At 48.4% G+C, this 20,930-nt stretch overlaps 2 protein-coding genes across 4 annotated transcripts; both read right to left on the reverse strand.

Annotated features, from left to right (window-relative positions):
• Positions 1 to 3,173: 3,173 nt before the first annotated feature.
• On the reverse strand, positions 3,174 to 8,256 carry LOC135987898 (alcohol dehydrogenase 1-like). Its single transcript, XM_065633199.1, has 9 exons — positions 7,856 to 8,256; positions 7,021 to 7,122; positions 6,686 to 6,827; positions 6,291 to 6,378; positions 5,379 to 5,598; positions 5,002 to 5,262; positions 4,555 to 4,690; positions 3,868 to 4,006; positions 3,174 to 3,396 (listed from the first exon to the last, which is right to left on the reverse strand). Exons 1-9 carry the CDS (start codon positions 7,871 to 7,873, stop codon positions 3,372 to 3,374), a joined length of 1,131 nt encoding a protein of 376 aa, XP_065489271.1. The 5' UTR covers positions 7,874 to 8,256; the 3' UTR covers positions 3,174 to 3,371.
• A 5,547-nt stretch (positions 8,257 to 13,803) lies between these two features.
• Positions 13,804 to 18,843, reverse strand: LOC135987896 (alcohol dehydrogenase 1). Of its 3 annotated transcripts, XM_065633191.1 has the most exons (9): positions 18,429 to 18,843; positions 17,594 to 17,695; positions 17,245 to 17,386; positions 16,828 to 16,915; positions 16,493 to 16,712; positions 16,116 to 16,376; positions 15,654 to 15,789; positions 14,967 to 15,105; positions 14,273 to 14,495 (listed from the first exon to the last, which is right to left on the reverse strand). In XM_065633191.1, exons 1-9 carry the CDS (start codon positions 18,444 to 18,446, stop codon positions 14,471 to 14,473), a joined length of 1,131 nt encoding a protein of 376 aa, XP_065489263.1. In that variant the 5' UTR covers positions 18,447 to 18,843; the 3' UTR covers positions 14,273 to 14,470. The 3 variants fall into 3 exon arrangements, with proteins under 3 accessions (XP_065489262.1, XP_065489264.1, XP_065489263.1); XM_065633190.1 differs by lacking the exon at positions 14,967 to 15,105 and having other exon boundaries at positions 13,804 to 14,495; XM_065633192.1 differs by lacking the exons at positions 14,967 to 15,105; positions 15,654 to 15,789 and having other exon boundaries at positions 13,804 to 14,495.
• Positions 18,844 to 20,930: the final 2,087 nt, after the last annotated feature.

Here is a 20,930-nt window from a genome sequence, read left to right on the forward strand (position 1 = left end):
TCCTGGTGTGGGACAGTCGCCAGAGAGCGGGGAGCGGTGGTTAATCTGTGTCCGATGCGGGTCGCTGAGGAGCGCAGGGAGTGTTGAGCGGAGGAGCTGGTGGCAGCAGGGAGATGGCAATGGGTTGCAGCCGCTCTCCACGGGTGCGGGCACAAGTCCTCCAGGGAGGCTTTTATTGGTGGCTCTGCCTTTGGGCCGTGCCCTGCCCTCCCTGCTTGGCAGGCACAGAGAGCTCAGCCAGATTTCTCTCCTCTGGTTGCTTCCATCTGGTGTGGAGAGAGTAGATTCAGGGCACCGCTCGGACTTCCTCAAGTCTCTTGTTGCCAGGGGATAGCATGTCACCAGGTAGCAGTTCACCCCAAGATAATTGCAAAAGGACAGGAAATTAAAGCAAGAAAACAAACACAGAGAAGTCATGTTATAGTGGAGAGACCCTCATGCTCTTTGGAGTGAAGCTTAACTGCCTGTGGTATTGCGGCTATTTTCACCTAGGTATTTAGGGGAGAATGTGTGAGGAAGGGTATGCATTTCCAAGGACACATTAGTTTCACACTTGTATAACCACTTTTGCAAGGGGATTCGCTCCCCTGGGCTCCTCTGGTTCTCACAGACCTGTTTCTGCTGAGGCGTGAGGCAAGGTGATCTATAAGAGACTGGATGAGTGGGACCTTGTTGGAGGACCTCGGGTTTACGATCTGCTTCTGCACTTAGAAAGACGTCAGCCCCAGGTTTACGTTTTTCAGGGGGCTGCCTGGAGAGGTTTGTGTTGGCAGCAGCAGCAGCACTTGCTGTTGCCAGTCTGGACCCCCAGCACCCAAACCCCCTGAGCCCATCTCTGACTTCACCGACAGAGACCTGCAATGCTACTGTTCCCCAGCAGCTGGCTGAGCTCTTGTCCGGGCAACGGTGGCCCTGTGGTGTGACAGTGGCTCCAGCTGTGTGGAAGTGCTGCTGGGCAGCCCGTTCCCCAGCCCTGCTGCTCAAGCTCAAGCTCTGTGTGATGATGGCCACGTGCAGGAACACGGGAGCACTCAGCTGTATGCAAAGCCAAGTGAGGGTCGATAAACACTGAGATAGTTGAAGTTCTGAGAAAACAGTATTTGTACTTTGTCAGGTAAAGACTTTGTCTGTTGGGAGATTTTTGGACTTTTCATGGATTTTGTGGATTTTTCATAGCTCTTTATTCCCTAGCTCTATTTTTTGTTCTTCTTCTCCTCTGAAGACTGTTGTTAAATTCTCCACCCTTCATGCAACAGCGAATGCCTTGGCAAATAATTTATCTGGCGTACGAAGGATACTCTACCGCTCTGTACTCCTTTCTGTCTTCACAAGCGTGTTTTAAACAGGCCTTCTTTGGCTTCTGTTTAAGTCATGACATAAATGTACCTTACCTGGTACAGTAAACTAGCTTGGTCTGCACCAAAAACGTTTGGCTAGAATACTCTGAGAATGGAGATATTATTATGCTCTTGTTTCTGCTGAATCCATGCTGCTACAGGTGAGATCAATTAAGTGGAATTAAATTCCCTCAGTTTTGAGTAGTGACCCAGTTCACACTGATGGTTCATACCCAACCTGCCTTGAAAGAGATGAGATCTCTTCAAACAGGTTTCAATTGAAAAGAATTACTTTATGGTCCAGGAAAAATCTTTAGACTTGTCTGCAAAGGTAACCCCACAGAAACAAATGAGTGAAGTTTGGGTCTTAGTTGCTTTGCAAAGTGATTTCATTATACATACACGTGTTTAAGGATCTTTTCTGTTAAAGTCTAATCTCTTGGTAAACATATTTTCGAATCAATAACGTAGCTGGGCCGCTCAAGGTCTCTTTTTGCTGACACAAGCAAGTCATCAGTAGCACACGGTCCCATTTCCTTCACAGGCTCTTCTACCCAGTTCCCATGCACGCGAGAGCCCGTGAGCTCTGATTAGTACTTGCAAAAGATAAGTCAATGTTGCCCATGTTTGCTGAGATAGAACGAGCCTCTGCTCCTGTTTCCACATTACCACTGCAGAAAGCAATAAGATGCTTGATGTTTGTTTTCGTACAAACTGTTGCCAGTTGCCTGTTTCTTCCCATTTACTCTGTATTCACACTTAAAGGTTACCAAATTTTCCCTTTCTTTAATGGGAACAACTAACCCTTCTTGATGCGCGTTCATATTTCTTCATATTGTTTCCCAAGCATCAGATGGCCCTGTGTAAATTGGCGAAAGATCTAAAATTATACTGAAAAAATGACTAAGACATCCCCAAGAGAGAGATACAAAGTGAAAGAAAAAACAACTCACAACACATCAGTTTTCTATAGAATGCTTGGAAGTGTTAATTTGGTAAGATGTCCAGTGTCGAGACATTCTCCAGTACCGAAGTCTACGATTTACTTCAATGCCATTTACTGAAAATTCAGGCACATGGTGACCATAAATTTTAATCTCTGCATTAATTTCCTAGTCTATCAGGTAATGGAATGCTCAGATCATTCAGGATGGATGCATAGTTCTGACCTAGAGGTTTTCTGTGCTGAGTTTCGGTTGGGTAGTAAGTGAAGAATTTGTCAGGAATCAGGGAGGTTTCGAAGGACACATGTTTGCTTCGTGTGTAACCAGTTTTGCAAGGGTGGGGGTCCTGGGCTCTCCTAGTTCTCACAGCGCTGTTTTTTACTGAGGAGTCTGGTAAGGTAATTTATAGGAGCCTTGATGAGAGGGACCTTGTTGGAGGACCAGGCTACGATGGGCACCCTGCATGTGACGTATCACCCATGGTTACGTGTACAGGGAGCTGCCTGGAGAGGTTTGTGTTGGTACTTGCTACTGCGTGTCCCGGCCCTGTTTTATGGGGCAAGTGGATGGTCAGCAGCAGCAGCAGCACTTGCTGTTGCCAGTCTGGACCCCCAGCTCCCAAAGCCCCTGGGCCCATCTCTGGCTTCACCGATGCAGACCGGCAACTGTACCGTGCCCCAGCAGGTGGCTGAGCTCTTGCCTGGGCAATGGTGGCCCCGTGGTGTGACAGTGGCTCCAGCTGCATGGAAGTGCTGCTGGGCAGCCTGTTTGCCAGGGGGGCAAAGGCAGTTCTCTACTGAAACAAGGGCTGCGACAGAGCAGCCCATGGCATGAGGAAGAGCTCCTCCTGCCCCGTGGGACTGTGTTGATGGAGTGCACTGCATGGGCCGAGTTTGACTGAAGCCCTTTATTGCTAAAAGCGTTTTCTCGGGAGAGGCGTCCTCCTGGGTCTTGGCTGGGCATGGGAGAGCTGGCAGCGGCACCAGTGTTGGCGAGTTCTTCGTTTGCACCCACGCAGTGAGGTGCTGGGTGAGAAGGGAGGTGGTCTGCTGTGCTGGTCCCTCTGCTCGGCCTCCCACGGTTGTGTCCTTCAAAAGAGCAGCACGGTGCGAATACTGAAAAATGGAAAAGAAGGGGGGAGTTACAAGTGCTGTGGCTGGGAGTGTTCAGGAGCAGGCAGCGGGGCAGGCAGGTGTGCCTGAGGACCAGCTGCCTTCTTTCTCATCCAGCGTCGTCCTAACTCTGCTGCATGTGCTGTGCAGCAACCGGGCAGCCTTCAAAACCTGTTGAATGGGACCCCTCGGGAGCTAAGGCACCTTGTCCCTCCCCAAAGTCCTGTGCTGCCGCTGTAAGATACATTCCTCCTTCCTTTGGCTTTTATGCTGTTGTTGCCAAGGATGCCCCTTAGTCCTCGTTCTCCTTTGCCTGTCCTGTGCTTACAAACAGTGGCCCCTGTTACTCAAAAGTCTCGGATGCTTTCTGAGAAGGCAGCATTGTGTGCTCTGCCAGCCAGAGGGGTTGGGCAGTTTGAATTTTGGGTGGAGGTGGTGTTTGCTCTACCTCACTTGTGTTGGTCAGGATCTCACCTTTTTCCTGCACGTAACAGCTCAAATCCCTCGTTCACTTTATCAATTGGCAGCGTGTGTGTGATCAGCAAGTCTGAGTTGAATTTCTTCTCCAGATAGCTGGAAACTAATTTGGGGATGCTATCTCTTGCCTTCGAACCTAGAAACAGGAGAAATGACCCGCAGTGCATAATCAGAGAAATGCTGGTTTGATAATGTAATGTTTGTAGCGTTTTCTGGTGCCAACAGTGTAGCAGCTCTCCTATGAGCAGAAGATTAGAGCTGACTGGGAGCTTGTCTCATCTGCCAGGCCGTGCCTACCTGTAAATTATAATTGAGTCTGCGCCCTTGTGATGCATGGTACCTATTTCTTGTAATGCATCCAATTTAAGAGGATGGAGCTAAACTGTGAAAAACTAGAAGATACTGGTGGATAAAATTTTTTTTACGATAAAGGTGGTGGGACACTGGAGCAGGTTGCCCAGAGAAGTTGTGGATGCACCATTATTGGAAGCGTTCAAGGTCAGGTTAGACAAGGCTTTGAGCGACCTGCTCTAGTGAAAGATGTCCCTGTGCACAGCAGAAGGGTTTGACTAGATGATCTGCAAAGGTCCATTCCAAACCAAACCATTCGGTGATACTACGAATTGGAAACTACCATGAAAGGAAAAGACTGAAATCTCTCAAATGTTTTCTTGAGTTCCCTACCTCCGAGCAGACTCCCCTTCCAGGTACGCCCCGTCAGCAGAAGCTTAGGATCAACAGAAACCACTGCATCAGAAGGCGCTACCCCAACCATCACGAAGACGCCAGTGTTCATATTGCAGGAGGCCAGGGCAGCAGTCTAATGGGACAGGCAAATTAATTAGAGAATGCACTGATGAGTTTGTCAGAAAAGCGTTCTTTCTGTGCTGCCATCTGCCCCTCTTGGTAATCTGAACACACTGACTCCCTGGCACAGCAGACGTGCAGAGCTCACTGCCTGGTTTAAGACTCGTACATCATTTTCTCCCAAAGCCCACAGACAGCCTTTCTGAGCAAAGATGTGTCTCGCAGTGCAGGCAGGGCAGGGAACTGCCTGCAGGGCTGAATTGTGCCCTGACGGGAGCCCGTGAATGACATGGGAGAGAGGACACGTGCTGAAATGCCACCTACCATGGTATCCACACGCCCGATGACCTCAAAGGAGTAGTCCACGCCGTGGCCGGTCATCTCAGTGACCACCTCCTGGATGGGCTTCTTGAAGTCCTGAGGATTGATGCAGTCGGTGGCTCCCAGCTCCTTGGCCTTGGCAAACTTGTCCTTGTTGACATCAATGGCAATGATGCGGGAAGCTCCAGCCGCCTTGCAGCCCATGACAACAGAGAGGCCAACTCCTCCAAGGCCAAAGACGGCGCAGGTGGAGCCTGGTTTCACCTGCACAACAGGGGCCCTGTGAGTCTCCAGCGTGAACAGAAGGTTTCTGTCATACAGGGCTGGGGAGGGTGCGAGGGCAGCCGTGGGGCTGGTGCCCGACATGCCTGAATACCAACCTTGGCAGTGTTGATGGCAGCCCCGTAGCCAGTGGAAAACCCACAGCCGAGCAAGCAGACCTTGTCCAGGGGTGCAGCAGAGTCTATCTTGGTAACGGCACACTCGGGGGTCACGGTGTATTCTGCAAAGGTGCTGATCCACAGGAAGTGGTGGATCTGTTTCCCTTTGCAAGTGAACCGGCTGGTCTTGTCAGGCATCAGGTTCTGTGGTTCTACGTAGCTGTTGGGAGGCACATGCATTTCACAGAATCACAGAATGTCAGGGATTGGAAGGGACCTCAATAGATCATCCAGTCTAATCCCCCCGCCAGAGCAGGAATACCCAGATGAAGTTACATTGGAATGTGTCCAGGCGGGTTTTGAATGTCTCTGGAGAAGGAGACTCCACAACCCCTGGGCCGCCTGTTCCAGTGCTGTTAGCCTCACTGTGAAGAAGTTTCCTCTCATATTTAAGTGGAACCCCTGTGTTCCGTTTTGTACCCATCGCCCCTTGTCTTATCGTTGGTTGTCACCGAGAAGAGCCTGGCTCCATCCTCGTGACACTCACCCTTTACATATTTATAAATATTAATGAGGTCACCCCTCAGTCTCCTCCAAGCTAAAGAGCCCCAGCTCCCTCAGCCTTTTCTCATAAGGGAGATGCTCCACTCCCTTCAGCATCTTCGTGGCTCTGCGCTGGACTCTCTCCAGCAGTTCCCTGTCCTTTTTATATTTCATTAAATCTTTCCCCGCCCAACTCTCCAGCCTGTCCAGGTCTCACTGGATGGCAGCACAGCCTTCTGGTGTGTCAGCCACTCCTCCCGTTTGGTGTCAGCATTTGTTTTCCATCAAGTAAATCATGCGTGGAGGTGTCAGACTGGTTGAGAGACAGCTGACCCCATTTGAGTAGAGGGGAAGGAGAAGCAGACTCACTGGGACTTCAGGCAGTAGTTGGCTTCGGGGTTCAGGCAGAAGATGCACTCCCCACACTTAGGAACGCAGAGGGGGATGACTCTGTCTCCTGCAAGAAAGCAGATCCCTGTTAGGTGCTTCTTGCTCAGCAGGCCCTGAGGTGCTGCCTGTTGGAGCCTCTGCGGAGCTTTCCCATGGCAGCATCCTACCAGGAACCCTCTGCTCTCTCTGTCCTGAGGAAGCGCTCGTGTGCACAGGGAGTAGAGCAGGAATGTGCGTGAGACAGCCCAGTGCAACCAGTGTGCACTCAGGTTTTGAGCCCAGTGATGCAAGAGCAGGGCGGCTGAATTTCTGAACTCTGGGCAACATCATCCGCTTTAAGAGCTGGCTCCTGAGGGAGTGTGTGTGCGTTTTACCTGGTTTCACAGAGGTCACTCCTTCTCCAACGCTTTCCACAATCCCAGCTCCTTCATGGCCTAGGATAACTGGGAAATCCACGTTAGGAAATGCACCATACACAGCATGGTCATCTGTGCGACAGATGCCAGTAGCTACAATCTGTTTGGAGAAGAAAGAGCAGTTGAGCTCTAGAAACAGTCTGGCATCTGTTTATCCCAGTTTGTGGAAGGATTTTTCACAGTGCTGCTCTGGACTATTAAGGCCTACGGGGGGACACAGATCCCTGACAGGTATAACCCACAATAAGAGCAATTCTGACAAGATAGAAAAAAAAAATGGAATGCATTTTTACCTTGATACGAACTTCACCTGCCTTTGGAGGTGCAACCTCCACCTCCTCAACAGAGAGGGGTTTTCCCACAGCCCAGGCAACAGCAGCTCTGCATCTGATGACCTGGAAGCCACAGAGAGGGTTATGCTGATGATTTTGTTAGGTGACATGGAGAAGATCCCGGAAGGGAAGAGACTCATGTATACTGCATAGATTTGACAGCAATGCATGTGCTGCTGTATCTTCAGGCCAGAAGAGCAGCACTTTTAGTACCAAGGGAAATGCCTGTTAAGAGCTTTGCTGTTGGTCTGGTAAGATACTGCACTGAAGGTACCTGAGACAGGTTATGGAATGGTCCCTGTCTGGCCGGCAGCCTGATGATTCTTTCTCTTGCCAAAGGGGTGATTTGTGTATGGCATCTCCCAAACCCCAGAGCCGGTTTGATATCAGAAAATTCAGCTTTCAGCTAGAAAGTGGTTTTGGGAAGGAAACAGTTGAATGCAGGAGTGGAGTGGCTGCAAGACTGCGCCTCTGAAGAGCTGCGTTTCCCTGCCAATGCGGGAACACACAGCGGGGCTGAGCAGGAGGGCGTTTTTCAGGGCGGAACGATTCAGCGTTTTCACTGCTGAGCTGCTGGGCAGAACAGGAGAGGAAGGCACTGCCTAAGGCAGGTACCGACATGTGCAGCTGTATGAAAGCAAAAGGTTGTGTGATTGGAGGAGTTTGGAGGGGTTAGTGGATTAATGTTAGAGGAAAGAGGGCGAGCAGTAGAGATGCACAGGCTGAGCCGTTTGCAGAGCATTTCCCCAAGAACAGCCCCGCTGAGGAAAGAAGGAGGGAGATGCATTGTCCTTACTTTTCCAGAAGTGGCCATGAGGTCTCTGTTAGCAGAGCTGTTGCTGTTTGTGCAGCAGGCTGGAGGGAAGCTGCCGTCTGTCTGGCCAAAGCCCTGTGTTGCGAAATGTCCCGGCCGTGGAACCGGAGCCCTCCTGGGCAGCCGCAGGGAGCGTGGGGAGTCCTGGTGTGGGACGGTCGCCAGAGAGCGGGGAGCGGTGGTTAATCTGTGTCCGATGCGGGACGCTGAGGAGCGCAGGGAGTGTTGAGCGGAGGAGCTGGTGGCAGCAGGGAGATGGCAATGGGTTGCAGCCGCTCTCCACGGGTGCGGGCACAAGTCCTCCAGGGAGGCTTTTATTGGTGGCTCTGCCTTTGGGCCGTGCCCTGCCCTCCCTGTTTGGCAGGCACAGAGAGCTCAGCCAGATTTCTCTCCTCTGGTTGCTTCCGGCGGACGTGGAGGGAGGAGATTCAGGGGTCCGCTCGGACTTCCTCAAGTCTCCTGTTGCCAGGGGTAGCATTTCACCTGGCAGTGGTTCAACTCACGCGATTGCGAAAGGACTGAAAATTAAAACAAGAAAAAAAGACACTGAAATCATGTTATGGTGGACAAGCCCTCATGCTGTTTTGAAGTGAAGCTTAACTGCCTGTGGTATTGCGGCTATTTTCACCTGGATATTTAGTGGAGAGTGTGTCCGGAAGGGTGTTGTGTTTCCAAGGACACATTAGTTTCACTCTTGTATAGCCACTTTTGTGAGGGGATTCGCTCCCCTGGGCTCCTCTGGTTCTCACAGACCTGTTTCTGCTGAGGCGTGAGGCAAGGTGATCTATAAGAGACTGGATGAGTGGGACCTTGTTGGAGGACCTCGGGTTTACGATCTGCTTCTGCACTTAGAAAGACGTCAGCCCCAGGTTTACGTTTTTCAGGGGGCTGCCTGGAGAGGTTTGTGTTGGCAGCAGCAGCAGCACTTGCTGTTGCCAGTCTGGACCCCCAGCACCCAAACCCCCTGAGCCCATCTCTGACTTCACCGACAGAGACCTGCAATGCTACTGTTCCCCAGCAGCTGGCTGAGCTCTTGCCCGGGCAACGGTGGCCCTGTGGTGTGACAGTGGCTCCAGCTGTGTGGAAGTGCTGCTGGGCAGCCCGTTCCCCAGCCCTGCTGCTCAAGCTCAAGCTCTGTGTGATGATGGCCACGTGCAGGAACTTGGTGGCCCTCAGCTGTATGCAAAGCCAAGTGAGGGTCGATAAACACTGAGATAGTTGAAGTTCTGAGAAAACAGTATTTGTACTTTGTCAGGTAAAGACTTTGTCTGTTGGGAGATTTTTGGACTTTTCATGGATTTTGTGGATTTTTCATAGCTCTTTATTCCCTAGCTCTATTTTTTGTTCTTCTTCTGCTCTGAAGACTGTTGTTAAATTCTCCACCCTTCATGCAACAGCAAATGCCTTGGCGAAAAATATATCTGGCATATGAAGGATACTCTACCGCTTCAGTTTTGAGTAGTGATCCAGTTCATACACAACCTGCCTTGAAACAGATCAGAACTCTTCAAACAGGCTGCACTTGAAAATAATTACTTTATGGTCCAGGAAAAATCTTTAGGTATGTCTGCAAAGGTAACCCCAGAGAAACAAATGAGTGAAGTTTGGGTCTTAATTGCTTTGTAAACTGATTTGATTATACGCACATGAGTTTAAGGATCTTTTCTTTTAAAGTCTAATCTCTTGGTAAACTTATGGTCGAAACAATAACGTAGCTGGGCCGCTCAAGGTCTCTTTTTGCTGACACAAGCAAGTCATCAGTAGCACACGGTCCCATTTCCTTCACAGGCTCTTCTACCCAGTTCCCATGCACGCGAGAGCCCGTGAGCTCTGATTAGTACTTGCAAAAGATAAGTCAATGTTGCCCATGTTTGCTGAGATAGAACGAGCCTCTGCTCCTGTTTCCACATTACCACTGCAGAAAGCAATAAGATGCTTGATGTTTGTTTTCGTACAAACTGTTGCCAGTTGCCTGTTTCTTCCCATTTACTCTGTATTCACACTTAAAGGTTACCAAATTTTCCCTTTCTTTAATGGGAACAACTAACCCTTCTTGGTGTGCATTCATATTTCTTCATATTTTTTCCCAAGCTTCAGATCACCTTGTGTAAATTGGCAAAATGTCTAAAACTATATTGAGAAAATGACTAAAACATCCCCAAGAGAGAGATACAAAGTGAAAGAAAAAACAACTCACAACACATCAGTTTTCTATAGAATGCTTGGAAGTGTTAATTTGGTAAGATGTCCAGTGTTGAGACATTCTCCAGTACCGAAGTCTACGATTTACTTCAATGCCATTTACTGAAAATTCAGGCACATGGTGACCATAAATTTTAATCTCTGCATTAATTTCCTAGTCTATCAGGTAATGGAATGCTCAGATCATTCAGGATGGATGCATAGTTCTGACCTAGAGGTTTTCTGTGCTGAGTTTCGCTTGGGTAGTAAGTGAAGAATTTGTCAGGAATCAGGGAGGTTTCGAAGGACACATGTTTGCTTCGTGTGTAACCAGTTTTGCAAGGGTGGGGGTCCTGGGCTCTCCTAGTTCTCACAGCGCTGTTTTTTACTGAGGAGTCCGGTAAGGTAATTTATAGGAGCCTTGATGAGAGGGACCTTGTTGGAGGACCAGGCTACGATGGGGGCACCCTGCATGTGACGTATCACCCACGGTTACGTGTACAGAGAGCTGCCTGGAGAGGTTTGTGTTGGTACTTGCTACTGCGTGTCCCGGCCCTGTTTTATGGGGCAAGTGGATGGTCAGCAGCAGCAGCAGCACTTGCTGTTGCCAGTCTGGACCCCCAGCTCCCAAAGCCCCTGGGCCCATCTCTGGCTTCACTGATGCAGACCGGCAACTGTACCGTGCCCCAGCAGGTGGCTGAGCTCTTGCCTGGGCAATGGTGGCCCCGTGGTGTGACAGTGGCTCCAGCTGCATGGAAGTGCTGCTGGGCAGCCTGTTTGCCAGGGGGGCAAAGGCAGTTCTCTACTGAAACAAGGGCTGCGACAGAGCAGCCCATGGCATGAGGAAGAGCTCCTCCTGCCCCGTGGGACTGTGGTGATGGAGCGCACTGCATGGGCCGAGTTTGACTGAAGCCCTTTATTGCTAAAAGCGTTTTCTCGAGAGAGGCATCCTCAGGTGGCACTGCTATAGTGACAGAGCTCGTCGCTGTTCAGAAGTGCTTACACAATTTCTGATGTAGCGACAGTTAAAAATAATTGTTGAAGTGCAGGTTACGATTGACTTCAGGCAGAGTTATTTTATAGCAGTCAAATTTTGTTTCATCTAGGTATAGATTTTTTCAAAAATGAAAAATTAATGTTTCTGTGAAATTAGCAAAACTTCGAAGTATTGAATGGTGGTGCAGATGGAAGAGGTGGTTTGCTTCTAACACATCGGCATGGTGGGATTTTTTTTCCCAACCCTGCACAAACCTATTACGTGTTTCTATTTACTACAGAGCTGCTAGGCTAATTCATTACTTTTTTTGAGACTTGTCACTGGAATAAAATTAAGGCTGTGCAGGTGCACATGCAGTATTAGGGAAACATATTGTTTATTGGGAAGAACTTTATTCTAGTATTTTCTTGGTAGGGAAGTGCTAGAACTCAAGACATTTAACGAGTCATTTTGGTGTTATCTCATTACCTGTGGCCTTATTGTTTTATCCTTAAAAAGTAGTTAAGAGAATTATGGGTAACTTTTATAGCAGGGTAAAGTGAGTTCCATGTGCAAAAGTTAGGGTAATTTGGCAGAGAATATGGAATTCGTTAATCCTGGATAACTTATTTGTGTGTTCATGATGTGCTGTGTAATTGCTGTTTGTGCTGAGGGCTTTTCAGAAGTTCAAAGGGCTACGGACTGGGATAAGAGTTGCTCAAAAGAGGCCAAAAGGCATTATAGTGATATGGGTCCAATGTTCAGCAGCAAAAGAAGGGTCCCTTCAGCAGGGTGACCTGCTCACAGTGGCAATTGTGTTCTCTGGGGAAGATTTTGCACAGTTGTAAATATTATGTGGGACTTGGTGCTGGTAATCTATTAAAAGTACCACAGCATTTGCAAGAAGGAAAGCACATCCACGTAACGTGTATAAATGTTACATGATATGAAGTTATCTTCTGCTCGGTATATGCTTCAAATAATATAGTGCTAGCTACTGTCCCTTATTGCCTTTCAATGCAAACCATTCCATTTTGTGTGAGCCGCACTTTCTTAAATGCATATGTGGCCAGTCACAAGTGGTGAGTCTTCTTTTGATTTTTAGGCTCCTTTACCCCACTTGTTCCTGTGGAAACAATGAAAGTTACGGCAAAATTTTTTCCCTTGTTTAGTGTTTATACCCTTAATTTATTTTTGGAAACTGAGCAGTAGAATTTATTAAAATAGAATGGTAGCTGAAACAGATAAACTAAATAATGGGAACTACTCCAAAGAGCAACGCATCCTTTCCATTGCTACTCTGGAAAGAAATACCACCCGTTAAAATATCGGATGTGCGTGGTCATGTGTAATTTGGCAACCAACTAGAATCACCAGATTTATCATATACTCAACCTTGAGCTGCTGCCGAGGAGAGCCTGTAAAAGGAACAGAAAGATGATAGACAAAGAGGTTAAAAATTGATATGATATGGTTAAATGCCAGTAAAGAAAATGAGTTGTTCCTAGTCGCACATGTGAACTTGACTCTGGCATGTCAGAAATGCCAGAAAGCCAGTTCATCCTTCTGCCAGTCCCACTCCTGGCCCTGCTGTGCAAGATTTCATGGTGTCTGTAACGAAAAAAGTTTCCACGTGCCTAATTTAGCCTTGAGGACCTTCAGGATCCAACCAGCTCTGCTCTTAGATCAGGAACCATTTAGAATGCTACAGTGAGCAGAGCTCAACTCTCTAGCTGTTGAACAAAATGGTAGATGTACTAATAGGAATATTCTTTAAAGATCAGAAAACATCTGCTGAGATGCAAAAAAAGAAATAGTCCTGATCAGAAAAAAAAATGCAGCATTCATGAGTCAGGAAGGCATCTGCTTAGGCCACCCATCTCTACAGGTGATTCACATGGCCTTCATGCCTGTTATCCTGTCAGTTCTCTCGTCAGATTGGGTGCAGCAAAGATGTGGTTCTTCTCCAGGATTAGTTGCTTACATGTGCTTTGCAATCTTCACTCCACGTTGGAAGTGGACTGAAGTTTAAGTACTTAGCTGAAAACAAAAATATTCTTTAAGCTGTTCAGACAGACCCGCTTTACACAGCTTTTGAGCCTTATTTTAGTTGGTTTTGGTTACTATTCAGTTTTCTGCATTGTACAAGGGTTGGAGAGCAATTCCAGAGGAGAAATGCTGTATGACTGATATCCCATGTGGTTGCTAGTCTTTGAAGTTTACAACAACAAATTTTACAGACACTGTGACAGCTAATGTAATCATTCAATTGCTTCCTAGATAATACATGTGGCTTATGTTTTCGTCTCACACATAAGGACATAAATGTGAACAGTGCTACAGGTCCTGGTATTCCATGCCTCTTAGGACGTGTCCACTCTCTGCTGTTGAGCTTATAGTCTACCAAATGGTTGTGAAAAGGTCTCTCAAATGCATAATATTATTTTTCCTTAAGCATCCATGTGTTGCTCTCCTCTGTCAAACCAACACAGATTTCAGAACTGCTGGCTGCCCTGCTCGCAGTCGTGAAGTGCTATGGGGAGCTGGCATCTCTGCAAAACATTTGAAATGTCTGTGAATTTTGGGGGGAGTTGATACTGAGATCCTGTTGCTGTGCAGCTTTGTATATACCTTAGGAAAGGATTTTTTTTTTCTTATCTGATTAATAGAGGGAAAATAAAATCCAACTTCTATGTCAGCAGACATGGATTTAATGATTAACTTCTTAATGACAGATACTGTGTATCTGCATTCAATGATATTTCATACCCCGACCTGCCGTATGTGTTCATGTGTCAGATAAGTTTTAATAACTGATCCGTTGGGTGAGATGTTTGTACAGTTGGACACAGGCCTCAAGGTCTTGGTCTTTGTCTCGGTAGTCAGAGCTGTGGCCCCTTTGTGGATCGTGTTTGTTTCCTGTCTGCATTCCTGTCAGAAATCGCTTTGTGGAATAGACTCTAAAATGCACTTATGAGGACGAAGTACAAATCTTATCTCATCCCCTGCCTACAGTACTTTAAAGCCTTCAATAATTTTTTATTAAAAGACAAAGGCAGATATTAATGCCTTATTAATGCCTCAGCATTAAATTTTTGTCTTCAGTGTAGCTGGGCACCAGTTTCGGAGACAATCTTTGCATTTCTACTATGAAGAACAAACTAGCTCATATCCTAGCAGCTATGGCTTTGCTCCTCCTGCCCCGTGGGACTGTGTTGATGGAGTGCACTGCATGGGCCGAGTTTGACTGAAGCCCTTTATTGCTAAAAGCGTTTTCTCGGGAGAGGCGTCCTCCTGGGTCTTGGCTGGGCATGGGAGAGCTGGCAGCGGCACCAGTGTTGGCGAGTTCTTCGTTTGCACCCACGCAGTGAGGTGCTGGGTGAGAAGGGAGGTGGTCTGCTGTGCTGGTCCCTCCGCTCGGCCTCCCACGGTTGTGTCCTTCAAAAGAGCAGCACGGTGCGAATACTGAAAAATGGAAAAGAAGGGGGGAGTTACAAGTGCTGTGGCTGGGAGTGTTCAGGAGCAGGCAGCGGGGCAGGCAGGTGTGCCTGAGGACCAGCTGCCCTCTTTCTCATCCAGCGTCGTCCTAACTCTGCTGCATGTGCTGTGCAGCAACCGGGCAGCCTTCAAAACCTGTTGAATGGGACCCCTCGGGAGCTAAGGCACCTTGTCCCTCCCCAAAGTCCTGTGCTGCCGCTGTAAGATACATTCCTCCTTCCTTTGGCTTTTATGCTGTTGTTGCCAAGGATGCCCCTTAGTCCTCGTTCTCCTTTGCCTGTCCTGTGCTTACAAACAGTGGCCCCTGTTACTCAAAAGTCTCGGATGCTTTCTGAGAAGGCAGCATTGTGTGCTCTGCCAGCCAGAGGGGTTGGGCAGTTTGAATTTTGGGTGGAGGTGGTGTTTGCTCTACCTCACTTGTGCTGGTCAGGATCTCACCTTTTTCCTGCACGTAACAGCTCAAATCCCTCGTTCACTTTATCAATTGGCAGCGTGTGTGTGATCAGCAAGTCTGAGTTGAATTTCTTCTCCAGATAGCTGGAAACTAATTTGGGGATGCTATCTCTTGCCTTCGAACCTAGAAACAGGAGAAATGACCCGCAGTGCATAATCAGAGAAATGCTGGTTTGATAATGTAATGTTTGTAGCGTTTTCTGGTGCCAACAGTGTAGCAGCTCTCCTATGAGCAGAAGATTAGAGCTGACTGGGAGCTTGTCTCGTCTGCCAGGCCGTGCCTACCTGTAAATTATAATTGAGTCTGCACCCTTGTGATGCATGGTACCTGTTTCTTGTAATGCATCCAATTTAAGAGGATGGAGCTAAACTGTGAAAGACTAGAAGATACTGGTGGATAAAAATTTTTTTACGATAAAGGTGGTGGGACACTGGAGCAGGTTGCCCAGAGAAGTTGTGGATGCGCCATTATTGGAAGTGTTCAAGGTCAGGTTAGACAAGGCTTTGAGCGACCTGCTCTAGTGAAAGATGTCCCTGTGCACAGCAGAAGGGTTTGACTAGATGATCTGCAAAGGTCCATTCCAAACCAAACCATTCGGTGATACTACGAATTGGAAACTACCATGAAAGGAAAAGACTGAAATCTCTCAAATGTTTTCTTGAGTTCCCTACCTCCGAGCAGACTCCCCTTCCAGGTACGCCCCGTCAGCAGAAGCTTAGGATCAACAGAAACCACTGCATCAGAAGGCGCTACCCCAACCATCACGAAGACGCCAGTGTTCATATTGCAGGAGGCCAGGGCAGCAGTCTAATGGGACAGGCAAATTAATTAGAGAATGCACTGATGAGTTTGTCAGAAAAGCGTTCTTTCTGTGCTGCCATCTGCCCCTCTTGGTAATCTGAACACACTGACTCCCTGGCACAGCAGACGTGCAGAGTTCACTGCCTGGTTTAAGACTCGTACATCATTTTCTCCCAAAGCCCACAGACGGCCTTTCTAAGCAAAGATGTGTTGAGCAAAGATGTGTCTCGCAGTGCAGGCAGGGCAGGGAACTGCCTGCAGGGCTGAATTGTGCCCTGACGGGAGCCCGTGAGTGACATGGGAGAGAGGACACGTGCTGAAATGCCACCTACCATGGTATCCACACGCCCGATGACCTCAAAGGAGTAGTCCACGCCGTGGCCGGTCATCTCAGTGACCACCTCCTGGATGGGCTTCTTGAAGTCCTGAGGATTGATGCAGTCGGTGGCTCCCAGCTCCTTGGCCTTGGCAAACTTGTCCTTGTTGATATCAATGGCAATGATGCGGGAAGCTCCAGCCGCCTTGCAGCCCATGACAACAGAGAGGCCAACTCCTCCAAGGCCAAAGACGGCGCAGGTGGAGCCTGGTTTCACCTGCACAACAGGGGCCCTGTGAGTCTCCAGCGTGAACAGGAGGTTTCTGTCATACAGGGCTGGGGAGGGTGCGAGGGCAGCCGTGGGGCTGGTGCCTGACATGCCTGAATACCAACCTTGGCAGTGTTGATGGCAGCCCCGTAGCCAGTGGAAAACCCACAGCCGAGCAAGCAGACCTTGTCCAGGGGTGCAGCAGAGTCTATCTTGGTAACGGCGCACTCGGGGGTCACGGTGTATTCTGCAAAGGTGCTGATCCACAGGAAGTGGTGGATCTGTTTCCCTTTGCAGGTGAACCGGCTGGTCTTGTCAGGCATCAGGTTCTGTGGTTCTACAAAGCTGTTGGGAGGCACATGCATTTGTTTTCCATCAAGTAAATCATGCGTGGAGGTGTCAGACTGGTTGAGAGACAGCTGACCCCATTTGAGTAGAGGGGAAGGAGAAGCAGACTCACTGGGACTTCAGGCAGTAGTTGGCTTCGGGGTTCAGGCAGAAGATGCATTCCCCACACTCAGGAACGCAGAGGGGGATGACTCTGTCTCCTGCAAGAAAGCAGATCCCTGTTAGGTGCTTCTTGCTCAGCAGGCCCTGAGGTGCTGCCTGTTGGAGCCTCTGCGGAGCTTTCCCATGGCAGCATCCTACCAGGAACCCTCTGCTCTCTCTGTCCTGAGGAAGCGCTCGTGTGCACAGGGAGTAGAGCAGGAATGTGCATGAGACAGCCCAGTGCAACCAGTGTGCACTCAGGTTTTGAGCCAGTCATGCAAGAGCAGGGTGGCTGAATTTCTGAACTCTGGGCAACATCATCCGCTTTAAGAGCTGGCTGCTGGTGGGTGTGGGGGTGTGTGTGTGTGTGGGGGTGTGTGTGTTTTACCTGGTTTCACAGAGGTCACTCCTTCTCCAATGCTTTCCACAATCCCAGCTCCTTCGTGGCCTGGGATAACTGGGAAATCCACATTAGGAATGCAGCCTTCGACAACGTGGTCATCTGAGCGACAGATGCTAGTGGCTACAATCTGTTTGGAGATGACAGAGCACTTGACCTCTAGAAACGGTCTCGTGTCTGTTCAACACAGTTTGTGGAAGGATTTTTCACAGTGCTGCTCTGGACTATTAAGGCCTATGAGCGGACACAGATCCCTGACAGGTATTTTCGAGGTATAACCCACAGGAAGACCAATTCTCACAAGCCAATGAAAACAAAAAATGGAATGCATTTTTACCTTGATACGAACTTCACCTGCCTTTGGAGGTGCAACCTCCACCTCCTCAACAGAGAGGGGTTTTCCCACAGCCCAGGCAACAGCAGCTCTGCATCTGATGACCTGGAAGCCACAGAGAGGGTTATGCTGATGATTTTGTTAGGTGACATGGAGAAGATCCCGGAAGGGAAGAGACTCATGTATACTGCATAGATTTGACAGCAATGCATGTGCTGCTGTATCTTCAGGCCAGAAGAGCAGCACTTTTAGTACCAAGGGAAATGCCTGTTAAGAGCTTTGCTGTTGGTCTGGTAAGATACTGCACTGAAGGTACCTGAGACAGGTTATGGAATGGTCCCTGTCTGGCCGGCAGCCTGATGATTCTTTCTCTTGCCAAAGGGGTGATTTGTGTATGGCATCTCCCAAACCCCAGAGCCGGTTTGATATCAGAAAATTCAGCTTTCAGCTAGAAAGTGGTTTTGGGAAGGAAACAGTTGAATGCAGGAGTGGAGTGGCTGCAAGACTGCGCCTCTGAAGAGCTGCGTTTCCCTGCCAATGCGGGAACACACAGCGGGGCTGAGCAGGAGGGTGTTTTTCAGGGCGGAACGATTCGGCGTTTTCACTGCTGAGCTGCTGGGCAGAACAGGAGAGGAAGGCACTGCCTAAGGCAGGTACCGACATGTGCAGCTGTATGAAAGCAAAAGGTTGTGTGATTGGAGGAGTTTGGAGGGGTTAGTGGATTAATGTTAGAGGAAAGAGGGCGAGCAGTAGAGATGCACAGGCTGAGCCGTTTGCAGAGCATTTCCCCAAGAACAGCCTCACTGAGGAAAGAAGGAGGGAGATGCGTTGTCCTTACTTTTCCAGAAGTGGCCATGAGGTCTCTGTTAGCAGAGCTGTTGCTGTTTGTGCAGCAGGCTGGAGGGAAGCTGCCGTCTGTCTGGCCAAAGCCCTGTGTTGCGAAATGTCCCGGCCGTGGAACCGGAGCCCTCCTGGGCAGCCGCAGGGAGCGTGGGGAGTCCTGGTGTGGGACGGTCGCCAGAGAGCGGGGAGCGGTGGTTAATCTGTGTCCGATGCGGGTCGCTGAGGAGCGCAGGGAGTGTTGAGCGGAGGAGCTGGTGGCAGCAGGGAGATGGCAATGGGTTGCAGCCGCTCTCCACGGGTGCGGGCACAAGTCCTCCAGGGAGGCTTTTATTGGTGGCTCTGCCTTTGGGCCGTGCCCTGCCCTCCCTGCTTGGCAGGCACAGAGAGCTCAGCCAGATTTCTCTCCTCTGGTTGCTTCCGGCGGACGTGGAGGGAGGAGATTCAGGGGTCCGCTCGGACTTCCTCAAGTCTCCTGTTGCCAGGGGTAGCATGTCACCTGGCAGTGGTTCAACTCACGCGATTGCGAAAGGACTGAAAATTAAAACAAGAAAAAAAGACACTGAAATCATGTTATGGTGGACAAGCCCTCATGCTGTTTTGAAGTGAAGCTTAACTGCCTGTGGTATTGCAGCTATTTGAATGTGAGAATGTGTCAGGAAGGGGCCGGTTTTCTAAGGACATTAGTTTCACTCATGTGTAACCCCTTTTGCCAGGGTGTGTGCTCCCCTGGGTTTTCCTGGTTCTCACAGAGCTGCTGCATGTGGCCCTGAAGCCACTTGGAGAACCTTGGGGTCAGAGGCATTGGGGAGATCTGTCAGAAACATGCTGTCCAGAGCTGCACAACCGTACACCCAAATTAATCTTCAGCTGAGTGTGGACGGGGATCTGCAGGGAGAAATACTCTAGGACAGTATGAACTACTTGTTATTCCCCAGTCAGAAGCCCCTTCATTCCTCCATGTGACAGCAGAACTAGACTGCTGCCTTATAAAGTGTCCCTAAGAAGAATGATTTTGTGAGTTTATTGGTTTGGACCCCAGCGACTACCCAAATAAAGATAGTAACAGCATGTGTTTACTATTCTTGACGGATTACAACAAAAGAAATGGCCTTGCATGATCCTGAAGAGGAGAGAAGTGAGCAGGTTTGTTCTTTTATTTCATAGCTTTTTTTTTTTTTCTTCTGCTCTGAAGACTGTCGTTAAATTCTCCACCCTTCATGCAACAGCGAATGCCTTGGCAAAAAAAAAAAATATCTGGCATATGAGGAATACTCTACCGCTCTGTACTCCTTTCTGTCTTCACAAGCGTGTTTTAAGCAGGCCTTCTTTGGCTTCTGTTTATGTCATGAGATAAACGTACCTTACCTGGTACAGTAAACTAGCTTGGTGTCCACTGAAAATACTTGGCTAGAATACTCTGAGAATGGAGGTATTATTATGCTCTTGTTTCTGCTGAATCCATGCTACTACAGGTGAGATCAATTAGGTGGAATTAAACCCCCTCAGTTTTGAGTAGTGATCCAGTTCACACACAACCTGCCTTGAAAGAGCTCAGAACTCTTCAAACGGGCTGCACTTGAAAAGAATTATTTTATGGTCCAGGAAAAATCTTCAGACGTGTCTGCAAAGGTAACCCCAGAGAAACAAATGAGTGAAGTTTGGGTCTTAATTGCTTTGTAAACTGATTTGATTATACGCACATGAGTTTAAGGATCTTTTCTGTTAAAGTCTAATCTCTTGGTAAACATATTTTCGAATCAATAACGTAGCTGGGCTGCTCAAGGTCCCTTTCTGCTGACACAAGCAAGTCATCAGTAGCACACGGTCCCATTTCCTTCACAGGCTCTTCTACCCAGTTCCCATGCACGCGAGAGCCCGTGAGCTCTGATTAGTACTTGCAAAAGATAAGTCAATGTTGCCCATGTTTGCTGAGATAGAACGAGCCTCTGCTCCTGTTTCCACATTACCAGTGCAGAAAGCAGTAAGATGCTTGATGTTTGATTTTGTGCAAACCGTTGCCAGTTGCCTGTTTCTTCCCATTTACTCTGTATTCACACTTAAAGGTTACCAAACCTTCCCTTTCTTTAATGGGAACAACTAACCCTTCTTGATGCACATTCATATTTCTTCATATTGTTTCCCAAGCATCAGATGGCCCTGTGTAAATTGGCGAAATGTCTAAAACTATACTGAGAAAATGACTAAGACATCCCCAAGAGAGAGATACAAAGTGAAAGAAAAAACAACTCACAACACATCAGTTTTCTATAAAATGCTTGGAAGTGTTAATTTGGTAAGATGTCCAGTGTCGAGACATTCTCCAGTCTGTGATTTACTTCAATGCCATTTACTGAAAATTCAGGCACATGGTGACCATAAATTTTAATCTCTGCATTAATTTCCTAGTCTATCAGGTAATGGAATGCTCAGATCATTCAGGATGGATGCATAGTTCTGACCTAGAGGTTTTCTGTGCTGAGTTGCATGCACTAATCTG

This window comes from Caloenas nicobarica, chromosome 4 (genome assembly GCF_036013445.1).
Source record: "Caloenas nicobarica isolate bCalNic1 chromosome 4, bCalNic1.hap1, whole genome shotgun sequence".
NCBI lineage: Eukaryota > Metazoa > Chordata > Aves > Columbiformes > Columbidae > Caloenas > Caloenas nicobarica.